Genomic DNA, 23,861 nt, shown 5'->3' with positions numbered 1-23,861 from the left:
CCTTCTAAACCGTCGCCTGTTCACCCGTCAAACACACAATCTATTAAGATACGTAAAACAATAGGCGTGGTAAAATACAATGGTCATAAATGACAACAACGAGGTGTCGACGATTCAACGTTCCATGCTTGCACGTTCAAGCTTTACAATTGAAACGAATTAGCTCGTCGTTGAACGTCGTGCTAATACAGATTTTAGTAGACCTGTTTGCGCTAGTCACGCAGGATCGATTCGTCACCGCATCGCGATGAACTACAGCGGAACGAATTTTATATATCTTTACTAGCAGTGCCGCTTGGAGATCTGAAGCTACTTACCAGCTCGTCATTTGACATCCGTGGCTCACTTTTGTCGTAGTAGTAGTAGTAGTATGAAGTTTCCATCTGGCACGAGTACGACAAAAATACGCTCACAGCCATTCAACACGGACGCCATAAACGTCTCTCCGTCTCTGTCTGCGACCAAACTTTGCAATGTCACATGTCGGTCTGGCATACTGTTAGCGTTAACGTATGTTGTCTAGGCAAACACGAATGAGAGGATTCAGGTTTAGCAGGATCTAGAGAGGAAAAAAATAACCGAATTGGCTGGCAGGCTTTCGATATTCTTTCTACTCCCGTCGTGTCGAAGTGTCCTGTGTGTGGCGAAAAATAGCCGATGTTATTCAATATATTTCGCTGGTTATGCAATGGCCGGCGCTGATTAACAAACGACTGACGCTAGTCAATTTGCCCATTAAGATGATTGACGGCCCAAACTGACCCGCTGCATGTTGCAACCGCATGAAGTAGACATTATCGAGTTGTTGCTAATTCGTTCGACTTGTCTGCTGGCGGTGTTTATACATCATATTATTGTTTACCTTTATATATTAGACTTCAGTACGAAGCGGCGCGTTTTATGCATCTGGCACACGCAGCTACGACACGATTACCATATCATATTCCACGCCTCTACATCCACGCTATTATATACCAAGAGGAATGCTCGTACTGAAGCAAATGAAGTCACTCCTCTCCCTTTCTAGAGAACCGAAAGATTCGGACGTAAATGCAACGAGGCTAACATTCGGCTATTACACGTGGACCGTTCGAGAAGAAAACAAAACACCAGCCGCCATCAGTGTATTTAAGAAGCGACACAGACGCAGGAAACGAGGCCACCCTCAGTTGTATTCATCCGCTGACTTGGACAGTAGCATGGACGATGCCACGTTTCCCTTCGCCGCCACCGGGTTCGAGCACGAACGTGGGAAGCACTTGCACAAGGAGTACACCAACACGGCTATAATTAGAGCGCAGGTAAACGAGGTTCACGTGCATCGACGGGACAAGCAACGGCCTGTTGGGCTTGTCCTTCATCACCTCGACGTCAGTGGTAAACACAAAAGCAAACAGTTATAGTGACACAAACAGTAGTACTACTCGGGGTCGTCGCAGTGGTAAGTCGTTGTGTTCAGAGTGGCTTACCACTGCGACCATTGAACCATTAGAGCACGATAGTAATCGAGCATCAGCATCGCCAGTCGCATTAACTCTGGCGACGCCACTCCTCAAGCAACGCCGTTGCGTCGCTTACGGTTTGGCCGGTGTTCAACCGCGATGATGACCTTTACGGAATTTCAACGATCGGTATCGTCTCGCGAACGTAACCTAGCCACAATTTGGTCTCTGTCTGCCCCGGTTCCCACCCAGCCCGCTTAACTTCATTAGCAAGTCATTCATTCTCACATGCAGGGTTACATGCTACGGGCGAGCCATGTTGTAGTGACGCGACACAACTGACCCCATTCGGGAGAAATGAACTAGCTGCGACGAAGAGCGCCGATTGTCAATGTCCAGTGGATTTAATGTAAGTGATTGCTAGAACAAAGATTTTCCCGTGTTTTACAACAAAAGAAACATTTCGAAAGAAAATCAAGGGCGAACGTACTATGAATTACGGGTCCGTCACAAGTGAAAGAAGTAATTCATGGGAAGCTTGCTCAGTTATCGCTGGAGGGGAAGAGAGCGCTCAGGCCGGGACCTAGCGCCAACTGCGGCTATCGATTGCCTGATTATTTTTTCCTTGCCGGGGTCGTTGTTAGTGTTGGTTTACTCGATTCGATTGTCCGTTCATAAGCAGGAAAACGGGAAAGAAACAGCTAGATCCAACAGAAAACACGGTATAATAATAGTACTACTATTATTATCGTATGCATACATTCTTCATTACTACTACTGCTATGACCAGTCGGCTAACGCTGCTAATGCAACTAAATAGAATGATTCGCTACTATTGCAGTAAACGATTTCTATGTAGAGTTTTTCTATATTAAGACAAGAGTAAGAAAATACCCGGAAATCATATATGGATGCTGCTGACTGAACTCGCTTACTTCACCGGCTTTCGTAGTAGTGGTCAAAAACGACTTTAGACGCAATGACTTTTCAGTTTTTCCAGGAACCGAGAAGGTCGACCCCCAAAGGAATTTCAATAGCACAGAATGAATGCTCTACAACGGGAACGTTCATGTTGCCGGACAGAACAACTGTGTGTGATCTTGGTTTATTGTCAAAAAAGTCATTTATCCTTATATTATAAAACAAAGAGTTCAAGCATAAAGCCAAGCTTATGGCTGTCAATATTGCAAAACAAAATTACGTGTTCAATAATTTCCACATATATATAGTGGAAGTGTGTTAACATAACGTTATGTGCGTCAATAGGACACAAGAAACAGTAAATTCGTCTGGAGAAATGCTAGCCAATATTTAGTAATCACTTGGCCATTCAGACGCTTCTACTAAATTTGTTAATGATTTTAAGAACTCATTTCAATCGTTACACGCTGTTTTTATTAACGTGACTGTCCGGTTTATTCAAACCGCGACCAGTTGGATCTACGGTATTCTCTATTGCTCATTTACTTAAAATATCGAAAAAATCATAGCCATGCTTTGCAGCTGAATAAATAATTACTGTAGTCTCATCTGCCCGATTCAATGTCAGGAATATGGTTCAGAGCACATTTTATACTCTATCCCACAAAAGGTCACTGAGAACTCAAGTTTGAACTAAAAAGTTGCATTCATAAAATTCCCTGGTGTTCCTGTAAGACATTGTGATGCGAATAATAAAAACAATACAGACAAACAGATGATTTTAAAAACTTGTTCTTGTTCTTCAACGGCATAAATGATCATGGTTTAGACCAAAATCAAACAAACTAAACGTTGATACTCAGCTAAATTTGATCAAACTAAAATCATGCAATGCGTTTCGCACGACCAGTGCCTCTTCTCAGGAGTAGTATTGTAGTAAGCCCTTAAACATGACGCGGCATGGAGCAGAATTGACTATAGCAGGCTATTTCTGCTGCTGCGACGCTTGTTACGTCTTGCACCTGCTTGCGCACCTTTTTACGATATTAAAGCACTTTATATATGTACATATATATATGTGTATGGAAATTTCATAAAAAGATAGATTAATAATATGCTTTCTTGGCGAGTTTCTGGCATTTCACATTAGTGGCTTTTCGTTTATGTACTATAACGCAGCACGGCAACACATTTCGTTTGACGTTAGGGTTAGCCTGCAGGCCCGTCCAACTTTTTCGCAGCTACTTAGAGATGCGTCACTGCCAACATCAATTATCGCCGGAAAGTGGAACCAAATTTGAACGGACTTTGATGATTTTATTAGGGGTTGACCTGTGAGCGTTTCACTGTGCCTTTGTAATGTCCGAACTTACTGTTCGCGAAGCTGTTCTTCATGACGCTACTTATTATATTATGTATAGTGATAGATTATGTAAGTATAGTGAAAATGCAGAGAACTGCATTTTCCGATTAGTCGCTCGTCGGCCTAGAGAACATTTTACTTTCAAAGTGTTCAAAGGGTTTAATTTTCTCTTGGAACTCTCCGAACTAAACTACCCCAATTAAATTTAGTTCTCTTGGGAACATTAAAATATTATATTTTAATTGCATAGTTTATTATTAAGCACTTGCGACGACTAATCTAGTCTAGTTTGTGCATGTTTAAGAGAGGAACTCGAAAACAAATTTACATCAATTGCAAGAGGCATATCCATCCGTAGAAAAAAAAAAAAGCTATTTGCGTAACGAAACATTGATGGTTTTATTAAAAGCTGTGCCACGGAAATTCCCGGTGAACGCTTCGTTCCAGTTAATCCAAGCGACGCATGCTGCTTTACAAAAACACGAACAGAACATGAATGAAAAACAGCCCAACCGTGTCATTTACTTAACGGTTTTATGACTGCTCTAATTCATCCTATAATATTCCCAAATCTATCTAAACGTTTCCTATATAAGCTTACCTGGCAAAGCAAAGCGATAGGCCATTAAATGAAAACAAAGTTCTTTATTATTATTACATACAGAATAACTAACAACCTGCAAAAGTGCAACCTATTCCGGCCTCAGCTTTTGGCGTTCTGTGGCGATCGCTTATAACCTTGAAAAAGATGTTTTGAATTTCCCGCCCGAACTCGACGTGAACCAAATATGATTTGGGAGAGATAATATGCGTTGCTCTGCGTAGAAGCCACGAATCATAGGCGTGTCACTGTGAGCCCTAACGTTGACAGATGATGATAAAGGTTTTACAAAAAGAATTCGACAGACGTGTAAACAGGCAATCGGCATAAGAGCAGCTGAATCTGCGCTAGAAAAACCTCAGCCAAATCCACTGAATCATCTCTTGGAAGGAAACTCCGAAGAGTCGGAAAGCTAATTGCGGATTAGCTTGTGAAGGAAAGCGCAGGTTGCACTCACGGTACATTTGGTACGAGAAAGGTCAAAACATGGAATTGGAACGTCTAGAAAAATACACCTTCCATATTAACTAGCACATAACTAAACTTATCGTGTACACGCTGTCTGCTCAGCGCGAGAAGCACGTAATTTTTGTGGCAGTCTGTTTTAACAATTCACGCTTGCAGAATCTGTTTGCAACGTTGCCATTTCGATCGATACGTATAGACGATCTTTCTCCACTCCAGCTCAAAGTATATTCTGTTCGTTTCCACATTACTCATTCGTAGACCAATAAATGACAGCAATAACCAGTTTCTACTTCAATATAAATATGAATTTCGCGCATGCCACGAAGTGACAAAGTGACGCGATTGCAGTATTGACGCCCCATTCGCGAGACAGTCACTAGGTTTGTAGGATTATCACTAGTAAGACAAAGGCTTCTATTTATGACGCTTCTATTTCAGCTCCATGTCCAGTGATGTGCGTCGTTTTCGGCTAAAGTATGACTCGCGCCCAAATATTAAAAATAGTGGTATTGATAACATCAGGAGGAAGCTGTACCTTCATCTGAAGAATCCATCATTAGGAAATAACCATTACGAATATATGTATAGGAGGTGCAGCTGGTCACTTCTACGTAACAAATCTAGCAGCATAAACAGTGACCAAGATCACTCACTGATCGGCTGATTCTATTTACCATTAGGGTGTATGGTGCGTACGATCCGGAAAGAGCATTAGCCAGCGCAGTCGACGCAGCCGCTACGACAAAACACGTTGCTGTCACTACAGTGACTCTCTGATGTTATCGTAAATAGATATAATTGATATTTAGCTCGAGTACTGAAAATGCCCAAAGAGCTGGTACTAATCATAGCTATAGTAGGAAGGAGATTTTCGATATACACATAGGCGCATTTGAACGGAGTGCTTTGTAGCAGTCAACAGTGGATCCGCTGCGATCACGCGGAAAGTAACACATTCGCGGCCGATGAGGGCGCGATCACGAGGTCAGCTGCCAGCGTACATTGGCCACATCGTGTAAGGACAGGACAATCAGACGGGCTAAAGCCTACCGAATAACAGCAGCCGAAAAAAAATTCAAACGCAATAGTTCTATTGGCGAAAACCCTCGAACGAATTCTAATCCGTTCAACAGTGTCGCACGGGGTTTGACAGCAGGAGTCGATTCGATCCGCTTCGGCTTGATGAAAAGGACGCAAAGCACAAAAACAACGAACTAACGCTAAATCCTCTTCACTTTATTGGAGGAACACAGTCAGTAATTAATAAATAGCTACAGGTAGTAGGTTAAAGTTCGCATTCGAAATGACTGCGCATGACTTTGCGCATACTGCTAACACGCAAAAGGACATTTATTTGCAGATAAAGTTGTAATTTATTCTTCTATGTTTCAATGTATATGACGATAATAATATCATGATGGCCGTTCGGTCCGTCACGTATTACTATTATAGGAGATCATGCAAGCAATGACTGGTCTTGTCGTATCCATTCGGGTAAGCCAAAAAAGGAAAAAAAAGGAGAATGATTTAGCGTTCAATTAGTGTCGATGAAGGAAGCGAAGAAGCAGGCAAACTCCCTCTGGGATTAAACATTGAAGAAAACATGCCGTTACTAATTTTCGAGTTTCGAAACTCAAAATAACCCGTATTCAAAAAAAGACCAATGTAGAAAGGAAAAATCGTTTTTGTTCCTCTCTCCCCCCCCCCGTTACCATCCTAATTCCGTCCTAGTTAAGGACTGTTTTAGACAGCTGGCCTCTTTCTGCACACAACGAAACATGTCCGTTCTTCATTCCACACTCAACCCACCCTACGTCTGGTCGGCGAAAACGTTATTGCTGCACCGTCACAAGAACTAAAAATTTTATCCTTCTCTATCTGAAAAGGGGACGCCACCGTTCCTCTCGCTGTCAATAAGTAGGACAGTTCACAACTGTCACGGGTACGTATTTTATAAATACAACCAATAGATAGGTCATGAGAGGCAGTGTACCTTCAGATCTGCCCTTACACACTACACTAACTTAAACGTCAACTAACAGTTCAGCCACGTATAACAGTTGCGATAGCAATCATCGCCTTAGATATGCAGACATACACTGCTACAGACAGCTAGCCAATTACCAACCAGAAAACAAGATGGCTAAAGCTGGTCTACGGAGCTGCAGTTTAAATGGATCAACAAGATCACTTAGTTACGTCCAACAAACAGCCGATTTCCGCTCTGTGTCGTGGTATTGCTTTCTTCGACCCGATCGGACCGGCCAAGAGGCCAATTTAATTGCCGAATCGCAGCATTAACAATCACTTGTATAGTCGTTGCATGCTATTGTGTGCTATACAGTATCGAATAACTGCCAAATCAATTATTTCAAATAAAATTCTAAAGCTTGCATTATTGCACCGTATAAAAGTACTAAACTGTTTACCCATTTGTACTAGATAACAGCTAACAGACGAATACACCTTTAATCCTGTGACCTTTCCCCGGGTTACAACAGTGGAAAAAGCAAAACCAAAAATATGTTTCGCAATGCGACTCTAAATTGAACCCATGCATCCAGTCGATGACCCCGATTACCGCAGTGGCCAATTTGTTCCATATTTAATATTATAATTAGTCAAGTGATGTATTATTTTGCGTAAAACATCTGCGTAAGCGTCATATATATATATATATATAGTACGTACAACAGCATTTCGTCGTGCGAGCAAATTAGATAGAGTATAATATAGATTACAACATAGGAATATGGTCGTTTCCGTAATTTGCATTCCTCCTCCATTACGTAATTGCAAACCTTAACAGTAATACAGAAGATCTTGTTAATAGTATATCACTATGCTAATTAATTGTATTACTAGTACGAAAAACAAATGATACTGTGAACGTTTTCAAATAACCTCTCCCTAATACGCAGCGTTTTTATTGCAGGTATAGTTCAATTTAGTCGGGGTTAAATGCCAACGTCAGCTAAGTAGCTGAACTAATCAAAGTAACTATTTTTATGATGATAATTATTCGTTTCATTTGTATCGTTTTTTTTCATTGGCGATTCTCGAAATGTAAGGTTTTCTTTTTGTTATTATTATTATGATATCGGCCTTCGGCGAATCAACCTTAACCGCACCGTTACTCACCCGACAGAACGCTGGTACACAGCAAAGGTAGTTTACCGACACTGGGAACTCCATTATGAGTACAGTTCGCTGGTTTCTATAGCGGACGCTTCTACCGCCTCTAGTTTACCCGTACATCGCTACTCGGGCCATATCAACACGCCTAGACTTCCAATAGCATAATCTCAGCGCTAACTATCATAAGCCGCTTGATTTGATCAGGAAACAGTTGTTAAACAGTCAAAAGATCAAAACAGTTCTAAGCAAACTTATCAATCAACCAAGCGTTGCCATGTTTCTTCAGTTTGGTCCGGGTACGATTCAGCTAACGCCTACACAATACGTTCAGTGTTGCCAATTGCTTATCATTGAAGGATGTCACTTCTATAAGGGTATAAACCGGCAGGCTCCCCTATGCAAGCTTTAACTAATTGTATAGCTATTAACAATATCACTGATCCATATAGACGTTAGCGTACACCTCGATGCACAAATATAGTTCGCACACTTTCTGTCGAGAAATAAAGTAGAGGATGATTCGAAATGACTCGTCAGCCGTACATAAAATTAAACACACCTACGCAACTCTGAGACTATGGGGGACAGAAAAAAGAAAGGAAGAACGCCCTCTTCTCGATATCTGCCTCTTATTTCCACACTTGCACGTTCCTTGTGGCTTTGAATAGCTTCTCCATCGAGCTAATGCAAGGTATGCTTCTCTCGCGTCGTCGACATGCTACGTGGAATCCAGACGTTTCTAGCTATGACGCATCTTCCGCCCTCTACTACACATGTTTAGAGATCTGGCGGCTTAGATATTTCTTCTGTTCGATCATGCCATATGGTTACCTTACCATATTATCTACAGCGATTTGTACAGGGTTTGTTTTAGTTCATAAACAGCTAGAGTTCACTCCTGATGGTTCCAAGCGGTTGCTACGCGGACGATATTCTAGTACTCGGTGTTTATTTGCACGGGTTCTCACTCTACTTAGTTACATGTAGCATAATCGATAGCTAACTGGTAGAAACAACTCCGGTCGGTATGGCACCCGGCACTCACAGCATTTATCCTCTGATGACAAATAGTCAGATCTTCAGAATTTCAGCTAAATCAGCTTCTATTTCGATTGTACATAGAGATATTTCGATGGCAAACATGGTGTGCCCGCTCAATTTCGACATGTTGAACTCAGCCTAATAAGAGCGTGAAGAACGGAAACGATTGGTACTAGCTGTATTTCGCTGGCACAATAGCGGTTCCGTATTTTCATACCTCATCACTCCATCTTCTATCACGTTCCGCTTTCCTCTGGTCAAGTCGCCATGGAGCAAATATGTATCATACTGAACCAAGATTTTTTCGAGATCCTACGTCATCTGACTTTCCTTCTACTACCCACCAAACAAAGCGTGTTACACTATCACAGTGTTATAGGCACGGACGGTAATATATTTTGGTCAGACAAAACCGGCGCTCACTCAGCAAATGGCGTCCGCTTCTTCTGCTTTGTAGCGTATCCAAACGCCACCAGCCAATCAATTTTATTTAACGCGTCTTTCTTAGACTCACGTATTATTACTATTGTTATTGCAGTTGTTTTGCCAACAGCATTCCTTGTCCGTATCTCTGCCGCGACGGCAGTCCGAGTAGATCTGCGATGTACCTAGTACTCGTCGTCGATATTGACAGGGTGGCCGTCCGTATTATCGTCAGCTTCATTAACGAACTCAGTGGCTCTGAACAGATGGAGCAAAGTAATCACCATGACCACATCAGGCCATTACTACCAGTAACACCAACGTTCCTCGCTGTATATTCCCTGTGCCTGATCCTGCGGACGGCTCAATGGCCGCAAACTATCGCTAGCGTCATCATTAAGGTAACACCTTGCCATCTACTGCAGCCACAGTGCCATCGTGAATTTCGCCGATACAAGGTAGTCGAACGGACGCTGTAGACGACACTGCAGTAGTTTTTCCTCGGCATTACTGCTGTTGCCTTTGTACAGCCATCACGCCTACAAACGGCTCGTAGTCACACGTGTTTTACCGACGATACGGCAGTAAAAACTGTTTGTTTCTCGGCTACCGAATGTAGATGGCAACAGCTTAGTCTATACAGAGACCTGTACTGACAGTGGCTTAAAGACGTACAAGGTTGCTGGATCGTTCCATTGTGTCGATCGTGCTGTTGCGGCACGTTCTAGCAGCAGGATAAAGAGGAGACCAAGAAGCCCTTTTAAAATGAAGCAATCTGGAGCGTATTAGAGACGAATGGACCGAATTGCACTACGTGTCGTTTGCTGGTAAACAATAATCAACGCCCGTGTCATGCTGCTGGCTAACTCAGCTAACTTATGATCAGCGCTGTGTACCTGCATTTTCTAGGTGGGCGGGACGAAAACGACATTAGACCCTAATGTAAAAAGCTCAATAAAGCAGTTCAATCAGCACAAATGCACAAATCACAGCGTCAACTACTAAGAGGCAGAAGCTTGTTATTGGACATAACAAGCCTCCGCGCAGAAGTTGATTAGCAGGCACGCGCCAAATGAGTAGATGTACACAAATGTCTTCCCATCGCTGCTTTTTCAGTTGATACAATAATGAAAGATACAGAATGAATCGATAAAAAACACCGCGGTCTTTAGTATCTTGCACAGACTCGATTCGACATTTCAGACAGCGAAAATAAGGTTGGCTCTATCAGTGTTGCAGGGGCAGATGCACGTACCCTTCGTATAGCTTTGCGATGTCCGAAATTTCCCTTATTGGAGTACTGTGCAAGAAAGGACTTATCAGGGTATCGCCCTTTCGACAGCAGCGTTACCGCAGATGTAAATCTAGTGCAGTTCAATGAAAATGATGTTTCTTAAAAGTTCCACGCTTAGCTTCAATGACAGTCACAGTAGTGTCTAAAACAAGCATTTCTGCGAGAGTACAACTGTTAGCTCAAGCGACGCTTTAGTTAGAACGCTTATATTCTTTTTTTCCAGAATAATATAGTCGATAAGGATAACAAAAAACTGTTGACTACGAGTTTGAAACGACCGTAAGTGGCACAACTCCTGCAACTCCTGTACAATCCTGGTTCTGGCCCCATTAAAAGTGCCAATGAGAATGTCTGGGCACCTCTTCAGTGCGTCACTCGTCACGCTATACAATACGATTCTCACGCAGATCAAACGTGTCCAAACCCCCAGCCGCTTAATAATTACTTAAATACTAACTAATCAAAGGCGTTCAGGATGATACACTGTTTTATCAACACATTTACAAGAGCAAAATAATCTTGCCACCGTCATTGATTATTTCTAGTGTCGACTACCAGGGACGTTCACTTTAAGACATACTGCTTCATCAGATTTCGTGGTCACACACTGACTCCGAAAGATTCAGAATGCACGGAGAGGACAGATCTGGCTCCGAACATTACGGCACTACGTCGACATGGATGGATAGCATCCATGAAAACGGAGAGACGGCGTCGTTGACGGGCCAAATACTCAATGAACCCAAAAACATAACAACGGAAAAGGCGACACAGGCAACAGATTCTTGAGCTAGCAGTCACTTTTTGTGGAAACTCAGCAGGGATGGCGGAAATTCGTCTCCTGCCTGTCAATCCGATCGTGGACTTTGTTGTCATCGTTCTACGAGAGATGCAACACGCTGCCACCGGCGGTGTTACCGATAGCCAGAAGTCTTAAGCACTTTACATATAGAAAGAGCACCGCCCTACACTCATAAGCATTCACACATACACTAAAAGGCACAAGGAGACGCATTCGCAGAGACCATCGTTCGTTAACCTGCCACAGCAACCGTGGGGCAGTTTGCTTTGGAACAGTACAGAGGTTCCTATTATAACAAAAGAGTTTTTCATAGCTACAAAAACGTAACGTCAAAGAATACGTAGTACGACCGCACACCCGGGTATGCGGTATATACACATATGTCTACATACATATATATATATATGTATACATATATATGGGGTTTGGTTATCCTCTGAGCTTCTTTCCTATCAACCAGTACACCACAGCTATGTCCTATAAGTCAACCACAGGAGACGCAGACAGTTATAAATTATTAGCATACACTGGCCACCGGCACAACACCACACATTACTTTAGGCTATAGTCCATCCTCGTAATGGTGCAGTATTAACGTCTGTACCTGCTAAACATAGCAACGCGTGAGGTAGTTTAGGTTTGTAATCAAACGTGCTGTTAATCCATTTCGTGTCAGCCGGCTGTCTGGCGCAACCCTCGACGGCAGTACCCGACGGGAAATTCAAGAGAATTATGCCATAGGACATCCATCAGAGATGCTGCTGGTTTGCTACAGTTCATCGCAGCACCAGTAGCTGAGATGCTTGTTGGTTGCATTCAGTCAGGAAACGCCTTCGTTATACTGCTGCTATGATTACAGGCATCTCTGACTGGCCACTGAGAGTTAAATACAACTAAATAATTATAGCATTGTTTGTTTATGTACCTGGCTGCCTTCGGTACTATGATGGCCAATTTCGCAATTCATCGCTCTGTTTTTGTCATAATTTTGTTTTCAAATTCAACAAAAAAAAAAAAGGAAAACATCGAAACTTAAATTTCTTTCAGGAATCTGACGTTGAATACAAGACTCGCAGCATCCACCTACATCGGCCAGATCGTGCGGCGTGCGTGTATTTAAGCATTTTACTGCGGCCAGCCGGATGTTTTTCTACTTGCGTGGGCTGCTATTATGAGACAGAACGAACAACTGCGGTGAACGAATCGCACAAAAACATCAACAATAACAAGCAGAAGTAATTATCCGGCAATAAGTTGTACAATACAATGAAGAAATCAAAGAAAATGAACCAGAAACTGACCGTAGATCTAGCCAAATTATAATAGGATTGCATAAACCAATGACTACACTATTATTATTCGACTCAACTCCTTTAGAAGAACAATTCGCTCTGGCACAGTGTATTTACGTGTAAGCGAATTTTTTACAGTGGATATATGCGTATGGTATATTTATGGTAGTTGTGCGGACAAGTAATCAGCATGTCCTTACTGCTAAGCACGATTAACCTGCAGCCAGCATAAAAATTAGAAATACCTTCCGAAACTCTGAAAATTAGATCTTCGCCTAAGTAAAATAGACATAACGGTGAAGAATGTTTACTTGACTTTTTTCTTATATGACGAAAATTTTCTGTTAATTTTTGAAATAATTTTTTAACACTGGAATAAGTTGACAGGTGTCAATTTTGTAGATCTGTTAGCCTATACGTTAACACTTGTTTTGACGATGTGAAGAATCGAAAACTGAAAACGTCTGCCTAGGATAAACAAAGGTCGACAACTTACTTTAAATTAAGCATTAGAAAATATGGCCGAGTGAGATTTGTTTGACACTTCATCAAAAGAAGAAGTCAACGGCCGTCACAAAGTTTCAGTTAGGCGCCGTAGCCTTTGTTAAAATGTTTGTCGTAGAGCCCTAACGGTAAACCCATAATTCTAGCTTCTTCCGGTGCGGGATGCCCATTCGGGACAATCTGAACTAAGCTAGCATTTTTGACTAAGCTTGATTTATGGCTATACGTCATGCATGAAATCTTCGATCATACATCCGAGTCCCAATGACAAACGAATATGACCTCCTCCCTGATACAATACATCACAGATTATGTCTGAGCCTTTCAATTCACTTTACATTAGTCATCGTCATATGCTGCAGTCAGCGTCTAAATAATAGTCAGAGTAATAGTAAGTTATAATAAGTAATAAAACAACTCAACTTTTTGTGTTATTTAAAAAATGAAAGATACACTGGTAATATGTTTGCTAAGATACTCATGGCCTTTATAATTGTCTAGAACCTTTTTAAGTTAAATTAGGTTTCCGTTAGCTACACAGCTCCAGGGCTGATTGTGAGTACAGAGAAATAACACTTTTCTGGCACTTATTGCTGCATTAACTTGTTGTTTTGTCAGTGCCGAACTTGCATCCTCTTTCATTGCCCATAAACATTCTATAGTAGAACAGACCTAAGTCTCGTGACATAATTTTACCGTTAGTCGGCTCCCATCTGTAAACACTGGGTAATCAAACTCTTCTGTGCTACTTTCATTATCTCTGTCAGCATCATTCTCATTAGCCTCCAATGAGCTCGCGTCATCACTGCCCCTGTCCTTACAGTCATCGTAAACGTCTTTGGAATGAAGCCATTGCCATCGCTGGCACTCGCACGTGTGCAGGGACTACCTTTAACAGCCATTGACTGTTGGATCTCAACATCCAATTCACCTTGCATGCAGCTGTAGATCACTAACCGATTGTCTCATCCCGTTTTCAACTTTTCGATATCCTTCTACACGATCTCTTGCTTCAAGGTAACTGGCGATATAACCCAGAGACGTCTCATGGAAAGTCATACCGATACTGCAACGAAATGCACTGAAATGTTGTTGATTCGTCGTGATTACACAGAATCGGAAACAGGCCTTTATAACGATATTTTCTTAGGATAATTCGTGTTATTGTTGTTTCTAGGGGCTGTCGTCATCAAGGCGTTGGCTACCGGCATTTCCTATGACTGAGTCATTTTGACTGGACTAACACTATCTGCTTATTGCCTCGGCATACTTCTTGGCTCCTTTACTAATGCAGAACCAACCTGAACAACTGTAGGATTTCCGCGTTTCCACCAAACGTTTGTCCCTTGGTAGTAATTTTCGCTGGTACATATGTTTGTCGTATTCAAACATAACAGATAATCTGCAATGATGTTTCCATGGCTACAAAGGCTGCACCAGCAGTTGCGCATTGTAAAAAGTATCTCCACAAAGCAAGTTAACAAGCAGTGCAGTGTAGGTGAATAAACCAGTGTTGGCAAATAGAAGAACCAGCTGTGATTATCGACTGATCATCGAGTCGATATTATTCAACTACCTGCGTCTGCAGGATGACGCCGTAGGTCCAAGTTCGCCAAAATTTTCACACAGTATTTGCACAGGTTGATTAAAACTTCCGAGTTACAATTATTGAGGAACTCTCCTTTATTATTGTTATTATTATTATTATAAACTGAGATTCGTTTGAATACTATTTTAAGTTAGAAATCAATTCGTCCTCAACATTATACCAGACACAGGTTATACCAGTGTACAGATACCATTAAACTGTCACTATCAATGAAACTTGATGTAGAGGCGAAAATAGCCGTAAATCCTCCTCAACAGATGTGAACCAAAAATCGCTTATTAGATTCATTGCCTGGACGACTGAAAGCAAAACATGACCGCCAAACGGGGGCATTCCAAGGTCAACGAAAACTTTCCGCCCATAGGCTGCACCATACCGATGCTACACCTAATACTACCAGTCGATGACACTAACTCTACCTCATCGTACGGTCCTGGAAATACTGCATTGGACACATAGCTCACACAATCGCCACGGGAAATGGTAGCATCGCTCAGCCTGACGCAAGAGACATCCAAACGACTTAATCCTACGCAGCTGTAGTTGATAGAGCTGATTCAGTATTGGAAAGCAACGCCATGGCACGTTCAGTAGGCACCGGATGTCAGACTGCTACGCAGCATCACTCAGAAAATTCACGACTCCACGTCAGTCACGTCACTCGCTCTATTATATATATATATAGAGCGATATCCATTATCCAGCACACTGTCCGCCGCCTTCTGCCGCCACCATCTTTCGATAAAACCAATCGTGGAACTTATTGTAAGTAGGGGTGTCGCTACTTAGGTGTATAGGTATCATTTGAGTAACGTTTGAATGCGATCAGCAACGGCGGCAATAATAGTTTAAAAATCGTATCAATGTATGTAACCTACTCTGTAACAATAACCCTGTACTACTTCCCATCATTATAAGTAATAATACTTTCAAACGGTCGACGAGTTGTTTGCTGTTTAAGATATTTGTATTTTGTTCGCGTCAAAGAAAAGCATATATTGCCTTCGTGTGTCAACTTCAAAACTGTTAGAAGTAAGCCACATACACAGATTTGAAGAAGTATTATTGGATGTAATGGACAAATTGTTTTGGAATTAATGAATACATTATAAAACTATATAATAATTTATGCACATTACTTAATATTATTAATTATACAATGCACATATATTTTTGTAGCTATAGCACTCCAATTGCTGTGTATGACGTTTTGCGGAGGCAGACATGACTGAGTATATTTAGGCATGAAAAAGCTCCACTACTTACAGGCATTGTAATATATCGTATATGATTTAAAGCGTTGTAAAAGATTACCGAAAACTATTGAATAACCTACTTGAGATCAAGTACAATCAGCTTGAAAACATACATACGTGTACCCTTTTCAAAAAATGGAGCAATTCTTTGAAGCGTAACAGATTGTACCATTATTTCCGTATATTAAATGGTATGTTCCGAGCAGGCAACTAAACAAATTAAGCCTTCAGCAAACACCAGTTGAAATATGTCACATTAGTTTGAGACTGGACGATTTCCTGTTAGCTCTTCGTTCTCTCTTTTTTTTTTATTTAAAACTGCTCTGTTTTATTTGTTTCAAGGCCATCTATAATCGACTGGTAAAAAGTTCAGTTTCCTTAGTCTGGTGAGTCATGGTTGCTGAAAGAAATCTATGCCTACCATGAAACTAGGCACACATCAGTCTAATTCCTGCTTATTCTCAAAAATGACAAACCCCACTTAAGTAGAAATTTGTTACACGGATCTTACAATACCGCGTTACCTTGGGTATGTTATATTTTCGATAATTCGTGTATAAACAAGCAGACTGTGCTTTCGTCTGTCAACTTTGAAGTTGTTAAAATAACTTTACGAAGAGCTCAACACGGTGCTACAGAAACAGTATAGAATGACGATAATTACATTTTCATACGTTGGTATGCCACTTTCCAGAAATTCTGGTTTTCCCTCTGAAGGTTTCAAATTATCCTCCATGTTTCAGATGAAACACGACATATAGAAGCCTACTAGATATGAAGGCTTTACTTATCGCGCAGTCATCGAAACATCTGAACTATTTTGCACATGATTAAGGTTTCCGTTGTACTAGCTTTAATTATCCGACCAGCCTCTCTCATCTAGGTACAGATCCAATGAAGCTGGAAACCTGTATTTAGAAACAACCGAAACACACATCACATTGTTTCGACCTATTTCGGAATTCACTAACCAGTGCGTTCTGACCAATACGGTAACAGCAAGCCTATCAATCAATAAATTTTGCGCTTGAATTTTGCAGGCACCCATGCCTATACCATATGTGCTTCGTACGATGACTACAAAGCATTCGACAATCGATTGGTTAAGGCAAACCCAGTTCGGCTGTTCTCCACGCCATGGCTTGCTGGCCTTCGGTCTCTTTGCCTTCGTGTGGCAGTGATAGACTCTAAGTTTTCGATAGTCGGTTGTCGTTTCTCAGTGGGTTATTGCTCGTGTCAGTCACAAGCTTGCCTCACCACTTATGTACAGATATTGCTTCTGTTACCACGACGCGCCTTAGTTGTGAGAACTCGGCCGCAGTTGGTCTTCATTTCTACTAAGTGGCTCATGATACATTTTTTTGTGAGTGGCCACGAGTCGCGCACTCATTCTGTTTCACCTGCTGCGATCGTTGTTTTTGTTGGTGTTGTTGTGTTGCTGCCCAAAAGTGGCATGAAAAGCTCGAGAGGGACGGACGGCCGACCCGGCCGGCAAACCATCGTATAACGAAGGGCCAAACTGTTTTTCCGTTACTCACTTTACTGGACCAATAATATCAAAACTGGCACGTCTCTCATGCGAGCGGCAGCGGCAATTTTAGCTACCGCGAACATTGTTGCCCCAATAGCTGCAACAGCTGTAGTAGCTGCCTTAACAACACAGCGATACCCGCCGCGAACATGGCGAGATGTCCAGACATCCATGGAATTCTGCAGAAGACGCGCGGCTGCAAGCGACAACTTAGTGAATGATGCCTCCGTATTAAGGCTACATGGCAGAGATGCAACTGATGACATCCATAATAGAGTGCACCGTATCCTACGCACTATACAGCCGCCGTGCCACTGTCAAATGGCCCCCAGCGACCACTACAAAAAAACTCATATGACTAGTGCTGCTTCTGTTGCTCTTTTAAGTCGAGCGTCAAGTTTAACTTAGCCGACAGCTAGATCCAACGGGCAAAACACCTTTTTTGTCGAATACACATACACCTCCACAAATAGACAAGTACAAATACGCACGAATCGTACTCACAGGCAATGGCAGATTACGGGGGGTTCTGTCTAGTAGGACGATAACTGCATAACAGGGTTAATTACCAGCAACAGCGATAGCCGCCATATTTTGGGTCAATTCATATAAAGACCATGGGGGAAAAGCTAAGTTTTCTATTACTCTATTTGTCGATGACAATGAAAAAAGCAATACGCTGTGATATCAGATCTAGCGTAGAAATCAGCTGTGCAAGGGCAGGGAGGCGGATTACTGGAGTGGACAATTGGTGGAGGTACTTAACCTCTACGTATGAAGTATGACATTTCAATGCTAGACCTTAGCCATCGAAGACTTTGGATTCTTCCGACTGCTGAACTCGTCGAATAGCCAACATGCTGGCCCTATCATTGGCCAAAAGTAGGAAAAAGCCGTACACGTTGTTTGGAAGAAATCTCTCAAAACATCTTTTGCAGCATTTCTTTCACATAGTACTCCGGTCTCCGATACCGGCTCATCCAGTTCGTGTGAACCTCGAACAGCGGCGGCAACGCTATGTCACATCCTATTCTCCCGCCACGCCTAATAAAAGACAAAATCTTAATAAGCTATTTCTTCTTTGTACAATAAAAAAACTATTTACATACTGTTGAACCGTCAATAGACCAAGTTTGTCGTAGTTCAACCTAAGTATTGATTTTTTGTCGGCAAATGCACGGCGTCTATGTGTCACATGTTCTGTCATAATCACCACCACCTATCAGGCTGAATTGCCATTGTCCGGCGGAAAGGCCAATTCCAGCAAACCTGGTTGCCGACCGCTCCTGCACGCTGACAAAATGCCATAGATATATAATGCCATAGACCATTCGAAACTTCTCCAATAACAACTGCTCTTCCAGCTTAATGTGTTGGAATATATCATGTTGTCTGGAGAAACAGCTCTCTTTTTGATATCCAGATCTTTTCTGTTATAGCTATTTTAGACATTTTATACGAGGTGGAGGAAGAATAAATGGTTCAGTTCCACAAGAATTCGTAGGCCTTCGAACTGATATCAGGATAATAGCATCGACACATTCAACGCTTACAAAGAAGTACTTAGCTTCCCTGATTTATTATCCGATTCAATATGAATTCATGTTTAACAATCATCCTGTTAATTGACAGAAAATTCAAACTTACACTTTGCACAGCTGTCGGGTTAGAATAAATTCATAGGATAGGCGGGAACAACAACAACATCAGTGTCTATGGCCCGTTGATAAGGCGAGTAGTTCCGTTGGTGCTGTTGTTGTTGTTGTTTTCAGGCTCGTTATTCCCGTCGACCGTTGGTGCTATCAAGCCTGCTTTGTCTGACTCCCGCCGTCGGACACCACGATAGTTGTGTCACTCCGATGAAATAGCATGCATACATCAGCACACATTTCGAGTAAACCTCTGCTACGGTCACTAGCGTCGAAGCACACTCACACATTGATTCCAGAAGACAACGAACAAATAACACCTATTTCCGGCACCTCCGTAACTCCGTTCTAAGACAATCATAAACAATATCCACTACATATCCAGGCCTCCACTGAATAACAGGGTAGTCCTGCCATCCGCTTTTCGTGGAATAGGAACTCGAACATGCACAGGCTAACAGCGCTCAGCGTACGGGAAGGCCCCTCACGTATTCTTACGTACTGACGCGCATACATAAACAATAGAATATGGTAGAATATACGAGACACAAGCAGCAAACACGTTTCGTTCCTCTGTAAAAATTCGCTTTTTTGTCGTGCTTTCGATCGACGTTTTGTTAAATATCACACTTCGCAACACGGTACTGTACCACAGCGTTACAACCACAACAAGCCGTAAACGTTAACGGGGCGTAGGTCTGCAGATTGAACGTCGATAGCATAGTTGGGCTCAGCCAGGGGTAGTTGTTCGCTACAACGTCGTTAAAAAAGACTCAACCAACGGCTAGCGGCTCCGTGCGCACGATGTCGCCCTGCCACCCGAACCCCCAACGACTGCGTAATTGCTGCTGTCGCCCGTTGATTGCGATGCTCACTTTTGATTACTTCCGTTGCAGTGGCGTTTGTAATGCAAATCGGTAGCCAACTCCGGCGACAATGAAAAACCTGCTGCTCGCTGTATATGTACAGTGAACAACTGCGGATCGTGCAAATGTAGAACGTAGCTGGCACCCGCTACTGACTCGCATCCTCACAGAAGATTTCAGGGAACCCCGGCGGTAGCAGCGAATTATTCACAAGTTTTTCACCTTTGTGCCTCGCTCGAATCCAGGAGCCGTTCGCGACACGACAAGGAAACGTTTTCGGTCGCTGCCTAGTTCGGGTTGTTATACCCTGTCAGCTATTTACTACTGTTACATGAGGTGTTTTGCTGGTTCGTTTGCTGCTGCTGCTGTTGATTCTTGATCATTCACTCGTTCCTTTGCTGCCGCTGCGGCAGCGACGGCTCCGGCGACGGCTGCTAGCCCAACTGCTGGCTATGTTGCCGTTCTCCTTAATCGACCATTCCGTCGACAAGCAACGGCCTTTGTTTGCCTGTTTCTCGCCTCTCGAGCAGACGGCTCGTGCTGCCATATGAACAGTAGTAGTATCAGCAGCAGCGGCGGCCCTCCGCGACAATCGCACCGATATACGCAATGGCCGGGGCTAAGCGGGGTCAGCTGCGGGCGCTTCCCTGTATTGACGCTGGAGCCAGTGAACTAGCGGCTAATGTCAGTTGAGCCAGATTGGAGCGCAGCGGTCTGTGTTTACGCGGGGACCTCTCCGCTAAATAGAGGTATCACGTCGAATGACAACAGACCCGCGTCGGAATGGTACCACAGCAAAAACGTACCCAAGCTTGGTAACGGTGCCGTGGGAAATTAGCGAAAAGGTAACGCGGCAAAAAGGAATATGGCAATGGCGCGATTTCGCTTGAATTTGCGCTGTAGATCAGTAGAGTGGGTGTACCATTTTAACGTATTATTATTACGTATACATTAAAACGTATCTTGTCTATATATTGACCCCTCTAAGTACTACGTTTACTATGAACGATGAACGAGAATTACACTAATGCGGCAACATAAAATAATGCAGAGAAACATCATTTGGTGGGTGGGTATCTATGTAGATATGTACGGCTCTTGAAAAAACCCGAAATGTAACAACTGATCTTGGGGGTGTAATTTAAAGGAATTCGTCGTGTGTCATTAACGGGTGGCCGATCGTAATGAGCTCTACAACGTGACAAAAACAATGTCACTGGATGTTCGCGTGCAATCAGTTCGAATTTGCAAGACAATACGGTGACTATTCACTTCGAAAACGATTATACTGGCCAAACGATATTTTCGTGTCAGTCTTCTCAAGGCCAAATTGTAAGCGCATTTTCTGTAGAAGCCGGCTAATGGAGACAAAGTTATGATGTGCTAGGTACTATACATTATCTGCTATTTTGCACATATTTCAGGTTACGGTAGCTAACTATTATATTGTTGTAAATCGTGCTGCCTATATAGATTGTGCGTGTAGATCGCATCTGCGTGTACAACAATTTTCAAATTGTGTCTTCCTTTTAAAGTGTTTTTTCTCTGAAATAACAGACTTATTGGTATGTAATAATTATCTCGTGAGCACATAGCAGAGACATTCGACTCACATTAATTTATGTATGTCAAAAAACTGGCTTTACGAAACAATATATATATATATATATATATAGATTAGTTTCCGTTTCTCTCAGTATAGCATTTGTGCTTGCTACAATATTTAAAGTGCGTCCCCTGTCCTCAATAGATAGGTCTCCTTATGTATTGACGATATATACATTGAGCAATGAGGAAAAATGCTTATTGTATTTTGGTACCATCCGGGCCACTGTAAATTGGATATCTAGTCATGAATGATAGTACGTGCGATATCCTTTACCTAATAATTTTTCCTTCTGAGTACTAGAAAACGATTTTTATCGGTGGGTGTGATATACTGATTAACTGCACAACGTTTACCTTCAATAAAGGTATGAATCGGTATATGGCTAGATAATGGAGTAATCGGCCGATAACTATCAATTGAAATGAAGCGAGATTTTGTTGCGGGCTGTTATCAAAGCATGAAGCAAATTAACAACTGATTGTTAATCGTATTTAAATGACTGATACCATTTCTTGTTGTAATATCTGACTAGGATTTAAGGGCACCAGAAAACACTGTTTGTAAAACAATTGCATCATGACTTTAATTTGGTTATCAAGCTAAAATAAATATATGGTTCGCAAAAACACCATAAAATAAATATTACTGATATACGCATTGTTCATAACACGAAAGACATGCGTCTCTAACTATTCGCATCTGTTTTTATGTTCTAACGCTATATATCGTAATTTAAAACACCACGGGTAACGTTAAACAAAGAAACATAAAAAACAACATGTAATGTGCGAAGTTTTTTTCTTGTCATTACATACTTCGTACCCGCTCATAAATGCATTATAATAATCTACAAATAACACGTCGTAAGCATTTCTTGTTATCTCTGTTATTATGCGAAAGATAATCGATCGCGCTGTATACAAGCGCTTTCCCGATATGGCCCTTTCCCCACGTGGTACATGTGTGACAATGGTTGTGGTACTAGTCTCCTCGGTAGGCAACCCTGTGTGCCCTACTGAGCTCCATCCATACGTTTTCACGGTGCTCGAGCGACGGCAAATCGTGCACGGACCGGACTAGTAGCACGGACCGTTCCGCCACTGTTGGAACTCTCAACGTAAAATAAGCGATGTTATGGTGTGCACACTTGCAGGGGTAATAGCAATGGCTTTCAACGGTGGATTGTTGTTCGACGCTTATCGTGAGACAGGTAGCAGCATTTAGGTCTGCGAAACATTCATAAATAGGTTACTAATACATCTAAAAACAGGTGTACTCCTTGAACACGCAGGTATTACGTGTGATATCAGAACTCTCTCAAAGTATCTAAATAAACACCAACAATGATGTTGATCGAACAACCGAATTCGCGCAGGCGTTGTCTTTTTTATTTTTCATTGTGTTCCTCTGCTGTATTGTTGTTTGCCAAATCTACCGCGATTTGCCTTTATTGGTTAATGAAGCTGTCCTATTGAAAAGGTTTCCGGGCGAAGGCTTAGTGATTCTGAGATTGCCACGCGACAAAATTAGGTAGTACATATTGGTAACGTAAGCTCGTCTTTCGTAAAAGACAATATTAAATGGAAACGACTGACAACACGAGCTAAGTGGAAAGGGCCCAGAACGCTCTTTTGACTGGTGATCACTAGAGCATCTTACGCTGGTCGCTGCTGGAGTTGTTTGGAGGCCAGTAAGAGAAGGTGGCATGCTGCGGTTTTGTTCGTGGTCAGTGGATGAGCTGTGCTGTCTTGTACGATCGTCAATATTAGCAGTCCGGAGCACTATTGTTCCGTTTTCAGTCGCCGATATATCTACCATATCCAAGTGCACCGGGAAGTGTTTACTGAGCCAGCGGTTTCCTGAACATCAGCGTCATCAACTCGTTCGTGATAGCTTGTCGAGCCACCTACCATCACGAACAATGAGTTCCAATGTGAACCTTGTGGAGAAAGCTAAAAAAGCGGCAGCACACGCCGCAGTCGATAATCACGTCAAGGTAAGAAACGAAGCGAGTTACGAGTGGAGTATATAAGTTCCGCGCAAGAATTATTT

The 23,861-nt window shown here is 42.2% G+C and overlaps 2 protein-coding genes and 2 long non-coding RNA genes across 4 annotated transcripts in view; 2 read left to right on the top strand and 2 right to left on the bottom strand.

The window, feature by feature from the left end:
• Positions 1-20,919, bottom strand: part of Slik (Sterile20-like kinase) — a 41,398-nt gene extending 20,479 nt beyond the window's left edge. The window contains exon 1 of the mRNA XM_022831828.2: positions 19,333-20,919. The gene's annotated coding sequence lies outside the window, so the exon portion shown is untranslated. The remainder of the gene's footprint in view (positions 1-19,332) is intronic.
• Positions 1,098-3,151, top strand: LOC111259658 (uncharacterized). The gene is made up of 2 exons (XR_002679761.1): positions 1,098-1,301; positions 1,737-3,151. It is a non-coding gene; the product is annotated as an uncharacterized LOC111259658 (long non-coding RNA).
• Positions 20,920-22,361: 1,442 nt separating the features above from the next.
• Positions 22,362-23,557, bottom strand: LOC111259654 (uncharacterized). Its single transcript, XR_002679753.1, has 2 exons — positions 23,469-23,557; positions 22,362-23,035 (listed from the first exon to the last, which is right to left on the bottom strand). It is a non-coding gene; the product is annotated as an uncharacterized LOC111259654 (long non-coding RNA).
• Positions 23,029-23,861, top strand: part of Rpi (Ribose-5-phosphate isomerase) — a 32,166-nt gene continuing 31,333 nt past the window's right edge. Inside the window, exon 1 of the mRNA XM_022831824.2 lies at positions 23,029-23,805. Within this exon, the coding sequence (XP_022687559.1) occupies positions 23,515-23,805 (291 nt within the window). The 5' untranslated portion in view covers positions 23,029-23,514. The remainder of the gene's footprint in view (positions 23,806-23,861) is intronic.

This window comes from Varroa jacobsoni, unplaced genomic scaffold (assembly GCF_002532875.2).
Source record: "Varroa jacobsoni isolate VJ856 unplaced genomic scaffold, vjacob_1.0 scaffold_355, whole genome shotgun sequence".
NCBI lineage: Eukaryota > Metazoa > Arthropoda > Arachnida > Mesostigmata > Varroidae > Varroa > Varroa jacobsoni.
Note: the sequence above shows the minus strand (reverse complement) of the source record. Positions and strands in the feature narration are given on the sequence as shown.